General features: G+C 44.6%; 1 protein-coding gene across 4 annotated transcripts in view; it reads right to left on the bottom strand.

The window, feature by feature from the left end:
• Positions 1-284: 284 nt before the first annotated feature.
• Positions 285-17,868, bottom strand: part of CEP350 (centrosomal protein 350) — a 91,513-nt gene continuing 73,929 nt past the window's right edge. For all 4 annotated transcript variants that reach the window (XM_077332217.1, XM_077332216.1, XM_077332218.1 and 1 more), the window contains 10 exons: positions 16,940-17,154; positions 15,210-15,354; positions 14,723-14,883; positions 14,001-14,137; positions 12,932-13,014; positions 9,857-11,850; positions 8,095-8,496; positions 7,037-7,183; positions 5,249-5,371; positions 285-4,317 (listed from right to left, as the gene is read on the bottom strand). In XM_077332217.1, the coding sequence (XP_077188332.1) occupies positions 4,153-4,317; positions 5,249-5,371; positions 7,037-7,183; positions 8,095-8,496; positions 9,857-11,850; positions 12,932-13,014; positions 14,001-14,137; positions 14,723-14,883; positions 15,210-15,354; positions 16,940-17,154 (3,572 nt within the window). In that variant the 3' untranslated portion in view covers positions 285-4,152. The remainder of the gene's footprint in view (positions 4,318-5,248; positions 5,372-7,036; positions 7,184-8,094; positions 8,497-9,856; positions 11,851-12,931; positions 13,015-14,000; positions 14,138-14,722; positions 14,884-15,209; positions 15,355-16,939; positions 17,155-17,868) is intronic.

Below are 17,868 nucleotides of genomic sequence, written 5' to 3'. Positions count from 1 at the left end.
TCAAACCACCTCCTGTCTCTTCCCCTCATCCTTGTCCTTCTCCAGCCTGCCTGTTAGTATCAGAGGAGATGTCACTTGCAGTAACATGTTACTTCCAGGGGCATGGCAGGGAGGTGTGGCCAGGCAACAGCACTTCCGGGGATCCTTATAGCCAGCCGTGCCATTCCTATGGTAACCAGCCTTCTGCATCTGTAGAATGAAAGCTGGATGAAAACAGGGCACATGCGCAGAAGCAATACCAAATGAGACACTGCACTTGATGCCAAGAACAGCAAGGAGCTGAATAATTTATAAATCAATTTATTTACAGATTTTATTATCTTAAAGTACATCTCAAATTAACAAAGATATTTACACTGGTGTACACAGGGCCTACCCTGGTTATTTTACAGGTCATAATTACAAGAAAACCTTACACCCTGTAATCTAATGAGCCGTGCTACACAGGGTGTGTGACTATTGGCTGAAATCGGCCAGGAAACCAGTTTGACAACGTTATTCTTACACACGCACGCACACACATGCACACACATGGTGAGCAATTGAGTCTCTGCACAATACAGTACACAGGGAGGGCTCTCCCCAAGACAGCTTTGCAAATGTGTATCAAAAGTCTCTGCAAAAAAAAAAAATCAAGGAAAAGTCCTAATTATTTTGGTGTACTACAGTACAACATTTCAATCTCTTTCTTCATTTCTACATGTTAGAATTCAAATAAGCCTGTCAAGAGTTTTCGCTTATCAATGTTAAGCATCTTTTTTTTGGTAAACAATTTTTAAAAATCCTACCATTTACAAAGAACATTTTGTTACGCGTCAACTGTTTTTGCTGCTGGAAAATAAGCCATCGAGTCTCTTAAGGTAGCAAAAATGATTCGAAAAAATCTGTGGTGCAGTTACTTCAATGGTCTCTGAACACTGTGCTACTGGATTTCTTTTGCAAATACACACTCTCATTCAAGTATTGCAAAAAAATTGCTAAGGCCACGTTTTCAAAGAGTATCCAAGAGAACGCAGTGGGCTCGCTCCCCGCTCTCCACCTTCCCAACGTGTCATTCTGCTTCCTGAAAGAGAAGAGCATCCCAGCGACCCACCTAGCATAATCCTTCGGGAATCTTTACTGGTTAAACTGCCTCTGAAACGACCAGCACGTACTCATTGAAATGGAGGCAAGGCCAGTAAATGTTCTTGGGGGACCTCCGTTCTACATCTGTAGATCAGAAACGATTTGATGGGGAGAAATGCCGCCCTCCGTATTTGTGTCGGCCATTTCTTTCCTATACATTTCACTGGGGGCCTTCTGCTATTAGGAGAGCGACAGCGGCAGAGATAATCTTGCTGGGCTGTAAACGCTCTCTCGCTTTCAGGCTCGACATCATCGTACTCCCCACCTCCTCAATGTTCTGCTCCAGTGTCAATTCCATAACCACCAAAGAATATCTGTTTTGTTCAATTCAAGGCTCTTGTGTGCTGCTCCAGCAGCCCGCCCTGCACTGGGATACTCCCTATTTCCAAGAGATTCCAGGTTAAAGCTCTCCTTCTTGCTTGTTACGTAGAGGATGGCCACTCCCCGGTCTGCACACTTGTGATTATAATGAACCTTTCACGGGTGCCTCATTCACTAAGAAGAAAGCTCTTGCAGTGGAGCTAACTGATCTCTGTGCGGCCCAGGCATATGTTTAACCAGCTAACATATGCCGTATATTTTTACGTCAATACAAATATGAGAACCCTCTCTACGGGTGGAGGCTAAAGGCTTCCTACTGCGTTCTCGCAACGTGTTTTCATACCCTGTGTCTGCAAAATGGATGAGGAGAATATCCCTATCTGACTTCGGCACTGTACAGTCGGCAATGAAAATATTCCAATGCCTGGACTAAAAATTTAAGCAAGTTGTTTCTATGTAGGGCTATGAAGGATTCAACAAGTCGCCAATGCTGCGCTCTCTCACATCAGCTGGATGCAACAGTTTTACGGGGAAGGCCTCTCCAGAACTTTCAATGCCTTGAGCGAATGAGTCGGCAATTCACAGAACTGTAGGCTCAAGGTGACAGCATGCCGCTCACGTTAAAGCAGCCACTGCTATTGTTTCTGGTAACATCAGGAAGGGTGATGTGCTATTTATGCAGTTACTGTTTGAACAGGTTGTTCCCAATGTGCGGATAGTCCCCCCCAATTCAAGCCAGTTCCTCTGGGCAGCTCACAACCATGGCTAGCCCAGATTTATTAAAATCTAAGACACTGTCATTAATGGCATTTACGTCTGTATTTTTTTTAAAAGCAGCTTTTCTTTAGGAGGTTAAAACATGCATGAGATTTAGCATGAAGAGATACGCTTAATTAGCAGCAGTGATTTGCTCCTCCGGGTTCATTATAAAAAAAGAAAGGAAAGACATTGTTGGCACCTAGCTCTGACACAGTGTGTGTGTGTGGGGGGGGGAATGTTCCCAGGTCAATGTGCTGGGTGATCCAAGACGCAGTGATTCTGCCCTGTCTTCCATCCTTTAGCTTTTCTAGACATGGAGAGCCATGGGATGAGAGACTAGCTATACCCCGCTCAAGATTATTTTTGCTTGGTGGCATTCTCTGCCCTGCTCCCATATGCGGGATGTTACCTTGGTGGCTATGTCAAGATGCAAAAGGCAAACGAGTCACAAAAAAGTTTTCAAGAGAAAAGGCTTGGCAGAGGTACGCTTAGTTGGAAGTCCAAGGACTCCGAGGAGATGGAAGGGAAGAGGGCGCAACTCTGCCCATGAACATCACCTGGGACCCGTAGCCTTGGATTGCTCCGTCCCATGGCTGGAGATTTGGTGCATTGCATCCAAGCTAAGACAAGTGATTTGGAAACTGCTCTGGTTCCTTAGGTCACGTCAAGTAAACCAGATTTCCAATTAAGGCATCAGCTTTCAAGCCTAGGTTATCCGTGTTCTCTTGCAGTCTACTCGGCCTTCTCCGTACGGTCTCTCATGGGGGGCTGTGTCCTAACTCAAGAGCCACCAGTGCAAAACACCAGGGAGAGGGATGATGATGCTAAGTTTCCACAGTCCATTTCAAGTGCTCTTTATGCAAGTTTGTGCCTCTCTTTTCGCACCACAGTGGAAAACATGCACAACTCTTCGCAGCCTCCTCTTTCTCAGAGATGGATTTCCCCCCCACCCCCACAAAGCCTCTGAATGTCAATGCTCACCGGACAGTGATGATCCTAACACATCAGATTCCCAGATTCCAGCATTTTCGGTCGTCAAGATAGTGCAGCCAGCGTAGCGCTAGACATGTGTTTCTGACATACAAATTATAAAAGAAATTTAGAAAGAAATCCTGCATGCGTACAAAACAAACCCCCGAGTCAAGCTCTCTTTGGTACACACACTCCTAAGCCTGAACACATTCAAGTCAAGGCTCTGCCGGCGCATTCCCCCCCCCCCCCCCCGGCGGGAAAACGAGAGAAGGAAGAAAGGGAACAAAGGCCTTTGAGGAGCGAATCCTGTGTGTGGAGGGCCTGAGAAATCCTGAGTACACATTTCCCTAGGGGCAGCTGGTGGTTCGCTGGGAGAAGAACTAAAACGCTGGGAAAGCAAGACCGTTCGCCTCACGTTCACCTTTGTGCCCGCTCTTCACGCTCTGCCCGGAGACACTGCAACTTCCACCCAGCTTCCCTTCCATTAAACCAGTGACAGTCTCCGGGTCCACATTTTGAGGCGGAAGGATGAAAATGAATGGGAAACAGAACATAGCTGAAGGTGGGGGGGGGGGGGGGAGGACCTATGCGGCTGCAAATGCACAATGAATCCTTACCATGGTTGGCAAAGTTATTAACTTACAGTCACTACCAGATTAGAACAGCAGTGATTTCAATAAAGGACAATGTTTACTTGATGACTTAAGTTTTCACTGCTGACAGTGAATTTTATAAGGGATATATCTGGGGTAACAAAATGAATCCGTGATCCACCATACAGTGGCTGTAAAGAGGCTGTTAAAGAATCGATGGAGGGGGGGGGTAATCTCTTTTTGGAACAAATCCAGGATGAAGTCTCTAAAAATCAAAGGCGGGAGGGGAAGATGTCATCGTCTTCTCTCTTCTCTGCCAAGTTTAAGATCGTATTATGCTCCAGCAGCGGAACTGCTACGGAAAAGGCATCTGTCCAGGACATCACATGGGCAGTAATCTCTCCTGTTTCTCGTTGATCTGGTTAAGGACATCAATTGTCTCTCTGATTAAGGCCTCAAAAATCCCATCAGCCAGTTGCATCTTCACATATAGCTCATCTTCGTCGTAATTCACCCACTGAGCTTCCTCTTCATGCAGCTCCTGTACCTGAAAATTTTAGGGAGGGAAGTGGGGTGGGGGGAGTCACTGTGGTTAAACAGATGCTGCTTGGTACCGTATCCTTGCAACTGGCTATGACTGCCTTTTCTTTCTCTAGGCCAGGTCACAAATGAAACCAGGATTGCCAATTAAGGATTGTTGTTGTTGTTAGGTGCGAAATCGTGTCCGACCCATCGTGACCCTATGGACAATGATCCTCCAGGCCTTCCTGTCCTCTACCATTCCCCGGAGTCCATTTAAGTTTGCACCGACTGCTTCAGTGACTCTATCCAGCCACCTCCTTCTCTGTCGTCCCCTTCTTCTTTGGCCCTTTTGCCCAATTAAGGATACAGTAGTTTAAAATCAAGTATCATAAATGGTCACATCATCCCTACTTAACAAGAAACATTCCCACTCCGGCATTTTAGCTCAGCTGTAGCAATAGCCACAGCACAATGGAAGTTTATGATTTGAGAGCAGATACACAGGGTTTGCTGTCAGATTTCTGCAAGCCTCATTTGTACTGTGCAAACACACCAGGGTTACACACCATATTATCTGCAGACTCCAAAGATAAAAAAGGAGAGGGTAATCTTCTCCCCACACAAACACCTTCTTTACCTTTGCATTCTGTCCATACTACTCAAAAGCCTGTTCTTTGCTCATCACTGTTCACGCTAACCCATTACGTATCTAATGGGTGAAACAGATGCCTTAACATCTCCCACTGAAGTGAATGGATCTAAAAAACTCATAATATTGATTGGATCATATCCATGTTTAAATGGTAAAAGGCTGAGAGGCAGATTATGGATAAATACAAACAGATTAAATCCACATTTTTTTAGTATGAGACCTAATAAACATTTTCCGTTAAGTACCTATTTCTGGATATTGAGTACATGTGTTGTTGGGTTTTGTTTAATCAAAATCTACTCACCAATATATGATCCACTCTGTCACGTTTTTTGCGTCCAAATTTGATCATTTTCTGCCAGTCCATTTTATTATTCGGCTCCTTTTTCAAATTTAACAGCTTTAGCACCTCAGTTGCTATGAAGCTCTAAAGTACAGGAGACAAACAAAAAGGCAGAATTATTGAAGGAAGCACTTTCTGTTTACAGCATCCTCTGTAGAAGCCTTTTTAGATGGAAGACCCTTATTTAAGGAATTATGTGTTTCTGGAGACAGGATTGCACAATCCGGGGTAATATTTTCTGACCCTTCCGAGAACACATCGTCCATGTCCAGGGTTACCGAAAACTGGAACGTTCTACCCAAAGAAGTCACAGCTTACAACAAAATGGTTCAACAAAATGTTGGAAATGTAAATTGGTTGATGGTACTTTTTACCACCTTTGGTGGACGTTTTCAGAGGTTTTGTGTTTTGTTTTTTGTCATTTGATATTTTTGGTTATTGGGGGAGGTGTCTTTATTATTATTTATTATTGGGGTTATTTTAAGGGCTGTTGGTGGTAATGTTTCATAGGTTTTGTGTCCTTTTTTGTGGTTGTGTAAAAACTTTCAATTAAAAAAATGTTAAAAAAAAAAAAGAAAATTGGAACCTGATCACTATGAATATTAATCCCAGGAAGGGGTATTAGAGATCTCTGAGTAGCTCTTCTCCTCAGAAACCTAAAGAAAATGGAATACTGGGATGTGCCAGTTTAATAATAAGGAGGTAGTTCCTTATAATAATAACATAAGTTTGCACACTTTGCACAAGGAGATTCATTAAAAAATTTCCACTGTCTCCCAAAACATTACAGACAACTGACTGAAACCCCCACCCCCACACTGTATGCCTGTCAAGTTGGCTCAAATACCCTCTGTGTGCATGCATGCACGCACTTGCATACACTAATATATGTTGGAAATGTGCAAGGAGACTTTTGTTCATGATGGGAAAGGTCTTTCCTATGATGCCCATATTAATAAAGCTTCTCTCTCTCTCCCTCTCTCTCTCTCCATCCATCCATCCATCCATCCATCCATCCATCCATCCATCCATCCATCCATCCATCCGTCCATCTGATTTATAGCCCGCCACTCTCAAAAATCAGCTTGCAGAGGGCCACATAAAAGAAAATCCATACAATAAAATTCAATAAAACTCCATTAAAACCCAATCACAATACACAAAAATCTTAACAGATGGCAAAACATCCCAGGGCCCTCATTAAAACAGGAAGACCTTTACGAGGACAGCATGGGAGGAAAGAAAAATGTTCAGGTACCAGATGTTCAGGTAACCAGCTGTTCAGGTATCAATGCCAAGGGCACCCATATCGCCTGCTCTAGCACTAGCCCTGACCATAAACCTGGCGGAACAGCTCTATTCTTTCTATTTGTGGGAATACCCTTGAAATGGTACAGGTTAGCTAGCCCAAAGCGTACTGTACTTTGCCTGCAAGAAGAAAAGTAGCGGATAGGACACATTGCCAGCTAACACATCTCAACAAGACAAGTAGGGATCTCCCCACATACAGTCAACTCTGTCTAAAATAAGTAAATCATTAGTAAGCCAGTTTTACACATCGATACCAGAAGAAACGGAGAGGAGGGGGACGGATTACCTGTTTTAGATTCCATCAATAATGTTTTTGGGAGATGAACCACAAACTTGCCTTAAATTCAAGATAAGGCAAGGTTCACTTCCGTACAACATTTTCTGGCTTAATCATGAAGAATACCAAGTCACTACTCAAGTGAACAGCTGAATTCCTACCTTGATTTCTTCAATGTCGCTTGGATCTTTTACTCGACGGAAGTAAGTCGAAGTGATCCTGCAGGGTTTCATCCATATAGGCTGGTTCAAATTTGGATCTTCCGCAAAGATCTCTCCAAAAATCTCCCTTGTTAAGTCGAACACAGCCTTAGCAAAATTAAAAAGTATTTAAGTTAGATCCTGATGTTATATGGGATAGGAATATTCATCAGGCAAACCGGAGTTTGCAATTCAGTCTGCATTTGCAGAATAACTGCAATTCAGTTATTCTAGGACAACATTTCAATTGGGTCTTTTTGTTTGTTTGTTTTGACAAGGCATAAAGAACTTCAAGATGTCTTTTATAATCTACCGAAAATCCCTCACAATCATTTTCTTTCACACTCACTTTCATGAAACTGACCCAACCCACCTACCACTGTACAGAAGAATTGGTTTTTATGCTCCGCTTTTTACTGCCCAAAGGAGTCTCAAAGCGGCTTACCCTCCCCACCTACCCTAAGAGGTAGAGTGAGGCTGAGAGAGCTCTGACAGGACTGCTTGGTCCTGGTCAGAACAGCACTAGCAGGGCTGTGACTAGCCCAAGGTCATCCAGCTGGCTGCATGTGGAGGAGTGGGGAATCAAACCCGACTTGCCAGATTAGAAGCCATGCTGGGTAGGGGGCCAGCAAGGTGGTTCCTGTTTTTCCAAGGATTGTTTCCCCTTTGTTGGCACATGGGTGTGAAAACAAACTGACTGTTCCCAACCTATATATCTGCTCATCCCCAAAGCCCTGGATGCACAAGCCACAAAATAACCATAGTGCCAGCCTCTGCTACATCTGGGTGTACATCAAGCTCAGTTTTCTTCCAACAGATAAGAAGGTTCAGTCTTTTTGGTCTAGAGCAGGGGTAGCCAACCTGTGGTCCTCCAGATGTCCATGGACTACAATTCCCATGAGCCCCTGCCAGCATTTGTTGGAAGGGGCTTATGGGAATTGTAGTCCATGAACATCTGGAGGACCACAGGTTGGCTACCCCTGGTCTAGAGGATGTGAAGTATGGTCCTGGAGCGATACCTGTTTATAGATTTGTTTGCTGATGGCTTCAATGTCGTCATCTTTCAGGGAATCACTAAGATCTCGGGGGAAACCGGCAGCCTCAAGATCACACCCCAGCTCTTTGCATTTCCACAGTTCTTCAGCTGCCTCATGCACCAAGTCCTCCACCTCCTCTGCAGTGTGTGGGACTGCTAAGGGCTCTTCACAAGGCTTGGGGGGCACTTTGGGAGGCTCGATCTTCGGCAACACTGCAGATTCTTCGGCTTGCTTTGGAGGGAGTTTACGAGTGCTCAAGCCAAAGTCCTCATCAAACCAATCTTGGTCATCTCCTAACACACTCAAGAACTCCCGACTAAGCTCCAACTCGGCCAGCCTCTTGGCAAGCTCTTCCTGCCCACTGGCACCAAATACGGGGCTTTCCTGTACAAGAAAGAAAAAGGACATTGTTAATTTTGAGCACGCAGGGGATATGCACAATGCTTAAAACAATTACCAGAGTTCAACAGGTTGCAATGCTGGGCAACGTCACCCCACACTTCAACTGTAACAGAAATTGGGGAACGGAAACGTTGGTTGGATTATACAACCCTTAAACATGTTTCCAGTGAAATCAGAGAAGGACTCGGTGCCAAAGACGGAATGGGAAAGCAAAAGCTCTTCTTTGTGTTCTCACTTTTCAACACCACCTTTGGGACATTGTGTAGACAGATGCTGCTCATGTTCGAGGACGACATGGATGCTACTCATGCTGTAGTATTATAGTACATGCTAGTACTGTAAATTTCCCACTGTAATCGCTCTGCGTACAGAAGGACCCAAAGCTGCAGTCAAAAGTAGATGACCTCACAGAGGAGCCCCCTTTTTCTGTTAACAGGGGTCCCTGGCTTTTGTGAGATTCACCTGGCTTCAACCAGGGACAGGGCCTTTTGGGCCCTGGCCCCTGCCTGGTGGAATGAGCTCCCAGGAGAGGTGAGTGGCCCTGATGGAACTTTTACAGTTCCACAGAGCCTGCAAAATGGAGCTCTTCTGCCAGGCATTTGGTTGAGGCCAGGTTAGGGAAGATCTGGTGCCTTTAGTGTTTGCCACCTGACATTAACGCCTGCCTATCACATCTTCTGAGTTCACAGGGCAGCCATGGTATTGGGGATTAATTGGGATGAGGGTGGGTGTTTTTGGGAGGGGGGGGAGGGGATTTTTTAAGGTTCTGTTTCTATTCTCCACAATTTTATACTGTTGTAAGCCGCCACAGGCCAGCTGAGCTGGGAGTGGCGACATATGAACAGAATAAATAATAATAATAGTTATTATTATTATTTTACATAAATCCCAGGTAATATCCATTAACACAACATATAAGCAGAGATGCCTCTGCTCCTGTTCAGCATTCTTTGCTTTCTAACTTTGTCTGCAAGCAAACAACAAAAGAGTGAGTGAATACATGGGGTTCTGGTGACAGCATGGTCGAACTGAGCAGAAGCCAAACAGTCATATCCAAAAACCCAGTTCCATCTGCTGCACAGCAAACCATTTTTTTGAAACAGCAGAGCCTTCAAAACAGTCTCTGGCATGGGGCAGGAATGATATGTGAGGGTTCAAGAACTCAAAAAATGGCTCTGAATTAGCGCAGGTTCTTTGAGTGAGCTTAAGTATGCCCATATTTCCTACATCTCTGCATATACTCTGCATGAGGAGTTGCCACAAAGAGTAACCCATCGAGTTACAGTTGCACATTTTTATGCAATATTCATTCCAGGATCTATCTGGGGAAAATAGTACTTACAGGTCTGGGACACAAGTCGGGAGAGGAAACTTCTTCACCGTCATCCAACTGAGAACTTATTAAGATGCTCTGCAAGTCCCCAGCTGCCAACTTCTGCTCTTGGGCAGCAGCAAGTTCTTGATTACTACACTGAATCTTCTCGTTCCTGACCTTTCGGATTTGCTGCAGCTGACTGACGGTGTCCTTCACGAATGCCTGCAGGAGGCTGTCCGTCAACAAGCCCACCTTCTCCTGCTGATCTCTGGGTTCTTCTTCTTCTTCCTTGTGGGATGGAAGCCTAAGCTGGGCTTCTAACTGGCTCCTTTCTTTCGTGAGCAAGTCCAGGAGGGGAGTCGCAGACGTCTCCAACACTCCCGGGGAAAGGCTCTCGGACTTTTCGGTGTATTCCTGCCAAGATGGCTGTTGTTGCTTCCATGTGTCAGGGATGATTCCATCCAAGGCCCCTTCTGCTGGAACAGGGGACGTCTTGCTAAGGACATCAGAGATGGAGGCAGCCAAGAGCCTGGGGTCATCTCCAGAGGCCCTCAGAGAATTTACAACACTCTGTTCTTCAGCAAGTTTTTCTTCAACAGCAGCAACCATTTGGCTTTGGGGACTATCGCGTTCTAAATAATCTCCAGCTGCTATGGAACCCTCGAGGGCAGATGCGCCTCTCTGGGATCTCTCCTGGAGCGATTTCTCACTCACACCACTTTCCCCCTCGCTCTTCCCCTCTTCTTCTCTGGCGCTCTCTCTATCCTCTTGATCTGCTTTGCGATTGAGATCTAGCGTAATCTTGCAGTGCTCCTCTGAGTCCATGAGGTCACCTGAACTCTCTGGAATCAGTGAGATTTTTTGGGGAGGAGCAAAAATGCCATGTTTTTCTTTACAATCAAAATATTTAATGCCATCGTAAGTGCCGTCGTTCCTTCCTTCGGGCTTGTCCAGTTCCACACCGGCCCAAAAACCTTTCGCAAAACTGGTCAGGCCTTTAAATCTCAGTGTCCCCGGCTGGACGTTGCTGACGAGGACTCTGTCTCCGATGCGGAAACCTTGCAGGGTGCCTTCCCCTTCTTCCACCTCGGGAGAGCAAACCTGGAGTGAAGCATCGAGACGAGACGATTCTCCCTCCACATCACTGCGCTCTTTATTTTTCATCAGTTCCGTCGGCGATCTCAGGATTAATAATCTTTCTGAATGGACACTGGAAGCCACAGACTGAGCTTTGTCGCTGAGGCATTCACTTACCTCCTCATCGCTTCCAATACTTGCAGACCTGCTCCTAGGAGTTTTTGTATAGAAGGACTTCTCTCCCTGGGACCTAGAGTGCTTCCCAAAAGACGATGCCGAGGTGTCAAAATCATCGTCATATTCTGTATGACCGGCCCCATCGTCTGACCCGTGTTTTCTTGAACGTCTCTCAAAACCATTAGAAACCAATGGCTCTGTGCCAGCAGACGGCTGTTCCAAAAGCAAGGTCTTATCCAGCTTCTGAAAGGATTGGCCCGATGCAGCGCAATCCTCATCCTTGTAACTTTCCTCCTGCTTCGGTATCTCCTTTCCGTCTTGAACACTATAAGGGGCAGCCGAGCTGATCTCAGGACAAGCACTTGTCTTTAATGAGACTAGTGGGGAACTCTTTTGCTCAGGGTCCAAAACAGAAGCACTGGGCCTCCCAGGAAGCTTATGGGTCTCGTTTGGCTCGGAGTCTTCCAATTTGACAGAAACTACCTCCTCTGGCTCCACAGATCTGTTAGTGGAAACAAGAGTATCACAGCTTGTGGCATCGTCGGAAATGTTCAATGACACATGGGAGGTTTTGCTCAAGTCTCCTAAATCTTTGAGGACAGCCGAGGGGAGGAGATGATCCAGCAAATCATCAGATTCGGCTCCAGCCTTTTGTGGGGGCTTGAGGTCTAGGGACGGAGCTTCAAAATGGTCGCCTGTCCGAGCCTCTGCCTCAACGAATTTCTTTGCATATGAAGAGTCAGATCTCTCGGATCGTGATACGGCATCTAGGTGGACAGAGAGAGAACACTGAAACACTGACATTGTGTTTATTTATTAATTATTTTTATTTTTGAATTTATATACCACCGCTCATGGCGGTTTACAATAAATCGATAAATTAAAATAACCCCCTAAAAAAATCCCTTAACACATTAATAGATGGCGATACAATAGAGTTCTAAACTCCCATCCCCTGTCCAACTTGCAGTCAAAGCGCTCTCTCATTAGGAGTGAGGGTCATGGGAAACTGAGAGTTTTCATAGCATGGAGGTAAGCAATATCACATGGTAAACATCCCATTAAAGAGTCAATACATTTTTTTCCTCCGTGCGGTTGCCAACCCTAGAAGAACTTGTCTGTTAGCTAAATTCTTATGTTACTCAGAGTACTGTGGGATGGAGCTATGGGTGGGTGACCTGTACCATATTGTAAATACCTGCCCTGAACTTTCCCCCTATTGGATCCTGGCTAGATGTCTGAATCTTCCCATCTGTGTAGAAGGAATGGACTCCTGAAAGTGGCAACTGATTTCTTTCATGCAACATCATCCCATCCAAGTCCAGTAAAACAAAAAGACTCAAGGAAGGAGAGAGAAAAACCGAGGCAATTCATACAGGAACCAGATGTGGCAAAATGAGCGGGATTTTTAAACTTCACGCTTGGAACACAAAAGAAATAGCTTATTTTTATCTTGCAACCGGGTTGGGGGCAGTCATTTTAGAAACTCACTGGGTTGGATTCTATCACTCTACTCAGCTGAAGGAGAGAGCATCCCATTGGCACAAACAGAATCCCAACAGCGTGGGAACATACTTTGTGGTGACAGGACATGCTGTTGTTAGCAGAGCAAAATGGGAGGATACAGGCCCGTTTGGGGAAACCCGTCTGAACTCTAAATAAATAACATCAATTAATTTTAAAATTTTAGCATTCGAGGGTATCAAAATATCACTGCCTAGAAAACGGATAAATATCTTCAATTTTAGCAAGCCTTACTCTGGAAATCAATAGACTCGGAGGGGAATTTGCTTTTTGCAAAGGCTCAGGTGGAGCTTCATTTTTGCAACTGCTTTCCTAGTTACATACCGATGTGCTCTGCAATGGACTCCAGGGACCCCCTGCAACGTTCTGAATCCGTTAGTGATTTCCAGCTTTTTGTCGTCTCAGATCTAGAGAAAAGCCAGTAAAGACTTAGTCATTGAAGATGCCAAAACGATATTGTAGCACAGAACAAAACGCAACGATCAGGGGCTTCGTTGCTGAGAGATGACTCACAGTGCCATCCTAGGATAGTGTCGCTCAGTTTAGGATGGGAATCCAGTGCTGGAAAAGAGAAAGCAGCTCTTCTGGCTTACCCAGAGAGCTGATGGCAGAACTGGAAAACAAGCCTTTAAAAAAGTTCTCACTAAGAGGCCACAGGCACCGCCAATATTAGACAGCTCAAGGATGCCATCCCCATCTAGAAAATATTCATCCTTGTTTCATTTAGGGTTGGTTTTTGGAGGAGCAGAGGCCTAGGCACATCTTTCAGAGAAGACTAAATTGAGGTTTGTTGACCCCAAAAATGCTCTCTTCAGCTTGCAATGGTACCTACCTCCACTAGACACTAGACAAAGTGGTGCTTTCTCTCAATGCCTGTCATTCCCCCCACTTAAATCTACTTACTTTATGACGGCTGCCTTAGTGTAACCGTAGGAAAGTTTTAAGTTTGTAGTCATAGGTCCCCCCCCAAGAAGGGTGGGTACTCTCTTTGGATAATGGTACACACCTAGAACTAAATTGGATCATACAGCTCATGACCACTTACCTGTGCATGGTGGAAAGGGGGACAAGAGCCGCCAACTGTATATAAGAGACCAAAACAGTCCTGTGCACACAAAATCCAATGTGCATAGATCTACTTTCCAAATAAAAACAAACTGCTATTTTTTCCCAAATAAAAACTGGAATCCAAGCCTATGCGTGAAGGTTATATTAGAATATCAATCCCTCCCCCACAATACAGGGCCACTGGTGATGAAGGTGGGGCAGTCATGCAGAGTGGGCACAACCTAGCTACCCACCAGCTCCCCACTACACACAGAGGAGTATTGTAGGTCTTATCAGACTTCACTCCCAAGAAACACCTTTCACTTTAAGCACTCATTAAGTTTACCTGTGGAGTGGAGGTGGCTTGATCTTTGGCTTCTCGGTAACAGAAGATGGCGTTTTAATTTGTGGTTTAGCTGTAGGTGCTGTCTCCAGATCCTGACTCAACTCTGCTTCAGTCTTCTTGATAAATTCATCATAAGTCTGATATATATATTTTTTAAAAAGATGCAAGAGGACATCAGCTTTTGGCCTGTTGCTCGGTTTTTATTTCAAACTACTTTAAAGGGGGTATCTTAGGCTTCCTGCATATACTAACAGTAAGAAAGGGGATGACTCTCACAACACCCACACACCCTTCTCACTTGTAGCCATTTGGCCTACATGGACCCAAGTGGGTCCAGCAAATTCCAGCATTAGTTTTTGGGGAGTCAAAAGGAGCAGCTGGGAGAAAAGAACTGCAGTGAAGATTAGTAACTATCAACAAGGCAATGCATAGTACACATCCTTATTTAGCTAAAGACAAGATTTGGAATTCTATGAACAGCGTATCTATTTGAACAAAAACGTCACCCATCAAGTAATCAGTACTACATTTCCAGCACATCAATACTCAGTGTCAGAAAACCTCAAAAAAATAACATTCTCTAATGCTAACAAATTAACAGTTTATTGTGATGTGAATTTCAACCAGACATGACAATTCAGACTGGCTGTTACTAAGATTTCTCTTACAGAATTCCTCCTAGCCACTTGGCTGCTAGTTAATGCCTCCTTATTACTTCTTACCTCTAACTGTTTGATTAGGCTAGCCTCCTGAGCTTTCAGCCTCTCCTTGTGCCTCTTCTTCTGCTCCTTTTTCAGCTGATACACCACAGACTTTCTCTTTCGTAGCTCATCCTTCAGAGCCCGGATTCGGCTTTCGATGTCGCTCTGATCAGAGGTGGTTTCTGGAAAGGGAAGTTTGACGGTTTTCAAGAAAGTTACTGCCAACTCTGCTGCAAAATAAGACCTAACTTTTGCTTGTAGTGCAAAACACATACAGCCTATTAAGAAGAACGATGGACTGAAAGTGCAATTTAAACACCTGCATACTGTTGATTTTTATCCAACAATGTGCATACCCCTTAACTTTCTCAAGACTTGGTCTTTTTAATCACAATAACTCCATCCTACCCTCCGTTGTTTATAATGTGAATGGAGAGTATACTGTGCTAGCGACCTACACGGAGCTTGCCGTAAATATAAAATAGTCAACAAGGAATCTCTGCCTTACCTGACTGGGTCATGGATAATGACTCATCAGACCAACTATAGGATACCTCCTGGGATTTTACTGGTAAATGCTGCTGCCCTCCAGTTCTATGGGTCCCTTTGCTGGACCCTGGCTTTGACAAGGATGTGCTGCACTTAGAAGGAGACTGTCCAGAAGGGAAAGAAAAAGTAATGTGTTTGTAAAGTTTGTCTTATTTTTTTAATGGATGCATCATAACCTCATGCACAACATGGTAATTAGAAGCATGGAAAGCATTTGGTGGACATAAATCTCTATATAGAACAAACTAGCCAACTCTGCATTTCTACAGGAGCTTCACCTGCAGCTTATTAGAGTGGAATCACATAAAACCGCTGAAATTTGCTTCAGCAAGATTATTTGGTTATGTTTTGGAGTAAACGTAAAAAGCAAGGTGAAACAGATTCGACTGCGGTTTGGCTGATTCTGTGTGTTTTAACACTTGGCGAGTTTTAAGCCTGAACGCTTCTGCCTGGGTCAACTCTGTACTTTAATTTTGGTAACTGGATCTATGTCTTTGCAACTTGGTTGCTACATTGTTCGTCACCTTGAACTGAGGAGGTAAGGTGGGACAGAAAATTTTAAATAGATGCATGGAATAAAAGCAAGTAAGAAAAAAGGAGAAAGACAGATATGCCACCCCTATTATTATTATTTCCTGAATTTATCGTCTGTCTTGCTCCAGGGACTCAAGGCGGACTACAGTTGCAATCTAACCCTCATAAGAAACCCCAGTCCTTAAAATAAAGTTCAGCGTCTCACAATTATCATAGATATCAGAAGGCTATAAGAACCCTCCTACTACCCCACAGTCATCCACCAGGGGGTTCGCATGCTGGTATAGCGCAGCCTGGGGAAGGCCCACTGAGCTTAAGAACCCGGCCTCAAAGACCTGACAGAAGAGCTCCGCTTTTCAGGCCCTGTAGAACTTTGACAGCTCCGTCAGGGCCCTCAGCTCTCCTGGGAGCTCCTTCCACCAGGTCCAGGCCAGGACCGAAACAACACACAATCCCTCTTCTCTGCCGCATCAGAGAAATACTGCTTCACACTTCGGTGGTCTCTCACCTTGACCTCTGCAACTATCTTCTCTTTCATCCTAACACCTACTCCGCACTTTGCCATCCAAATCATCCATTTCTCATGTTGCTCAGCTAAGGCTATGGACATATATAGATCCCCACAGTGGCTTCTTGTTCCCTCCTGGATCCAACACAAACTCTCCATCCTTATCTTTAAAGATCTCCACGGCCTTGACTCTTTTATCCCTGGAACTAGACGCATTGGGGTAGTATAGATAATGACTGGAGTTTTTTGCCGCATCTGTTTTATTGTGTTTAGCATATTGTATATTCTGGTTTTTATGGATTTTACAGGATGGTTTTACCGGGGGTTTTATATGCTGTAACTCGCCTCGAGCCTCTGGGGAAAGGAGTCTAACAAATCTAATAATAATAATAATAAAAACCCAGCACCCAAACACATCACTCCTTTGTCACCTTGAAGCACCCAAAACCTCCCGCTCCCTATAAAAGTCTCACCTTTCTCCCTTGTACCTGTAACTGCCTCCTGGAACACACACATGCACATTCTGTTGGTGTGAAAAATACATAATCCCAGCAACAACTCTAAGCCAGCCCCACATCCCTAGAAAGGTGACCAGAAAAACTTGTTTCTGCACGGTCTTTAGCACGGTGGCGAACAAGTTCACTCACAAGTCTTCCAGGTGAGGCAGAAGATTCGAGTTCCTGTGTATAAACCATTTCCTCCAGAAGTGTAGTGTGGTCTGGGCTTCCCAGCTGCTCTTGGACCTCAGAGACCTTTGACGGGCCAGACTCAACAGTTTGACGGCCCAGTTCTTCTGGGACAGAGCTTCCACTGTTGAAGCGAGAACAAGGCGGCACTGAAGAATCTTCTTCACTGGCTGTCTCTGAGAAGAAGTGGCAGAGTCAGGTCAGTCAAGCAAGGACACCCAACCCCTTTGTGTGCATCAACAATGGCTCTATGTCTTTTACCTTCCCTAAATCTTATCACCCACAAAAGTATGAAAACGCATTGACTGTTCATAGCACAAGCCCATAAATCTACAGTGATAGCTTCTGTGATAAACCAACCAGCCAAAACTTTAAAAGCACAGAACCACCACCACCCCCACCCCAATCTTCTGGTGATGCAAAGCAAAACAAGGAGATACGGGTGAACAGTAAAAGGTTACCCATGTAGGGCTGATGTAGTCTCAACATTTGGAACATTTTAAACCACTGTCATAGAATTTTAGCATTTTGCTTTTACCATCACATGTAATGCTGAATGGGAAACCAAATGCCACTGAATTTTTCACATTAACACATTGTATGATGTAGCAAAGATTAGGAGTAGAAGGCGAAAGTTTCACATATTTGAATATCCCTTTGGCGATGGTAAATTATACCAAATTCCTAGAGGTATTTATTTGGGGACAAGGTTTGTTGATACCAACAGGATTTATTCCCAAGGACATGTGCTCTGAACTGCTGGAAAATTCCTTGTAATAAAAATCCAGGATGTGGGAACCATTTCCGTGTGATGTGATCCCACATGGCAGGGGCCATGGATGCCATAGAGCCACTAGGCTAAGGTAGATTATGTGGGTCTTTCCTAGCTG

Source organism: Paroedura picta, chromosome 4, assembly GCF_049243985.1.
Source record: "Paroedura picta isolate Pp20150507F chromosome 4, Ppicta_v3.0, whole genome shotgun sequence".
In the NCBI taxonomy this organism is placed as follows: domain Eukaryota; kingdom Metazoa; phylum Chordata; class Lepidosauria; order Squamata; family Gekkonidae; genus Paroedura; species Paroedura picta.
This window is presented reverse-complemented; position numbering and strand designations above follow the sequence as displayed.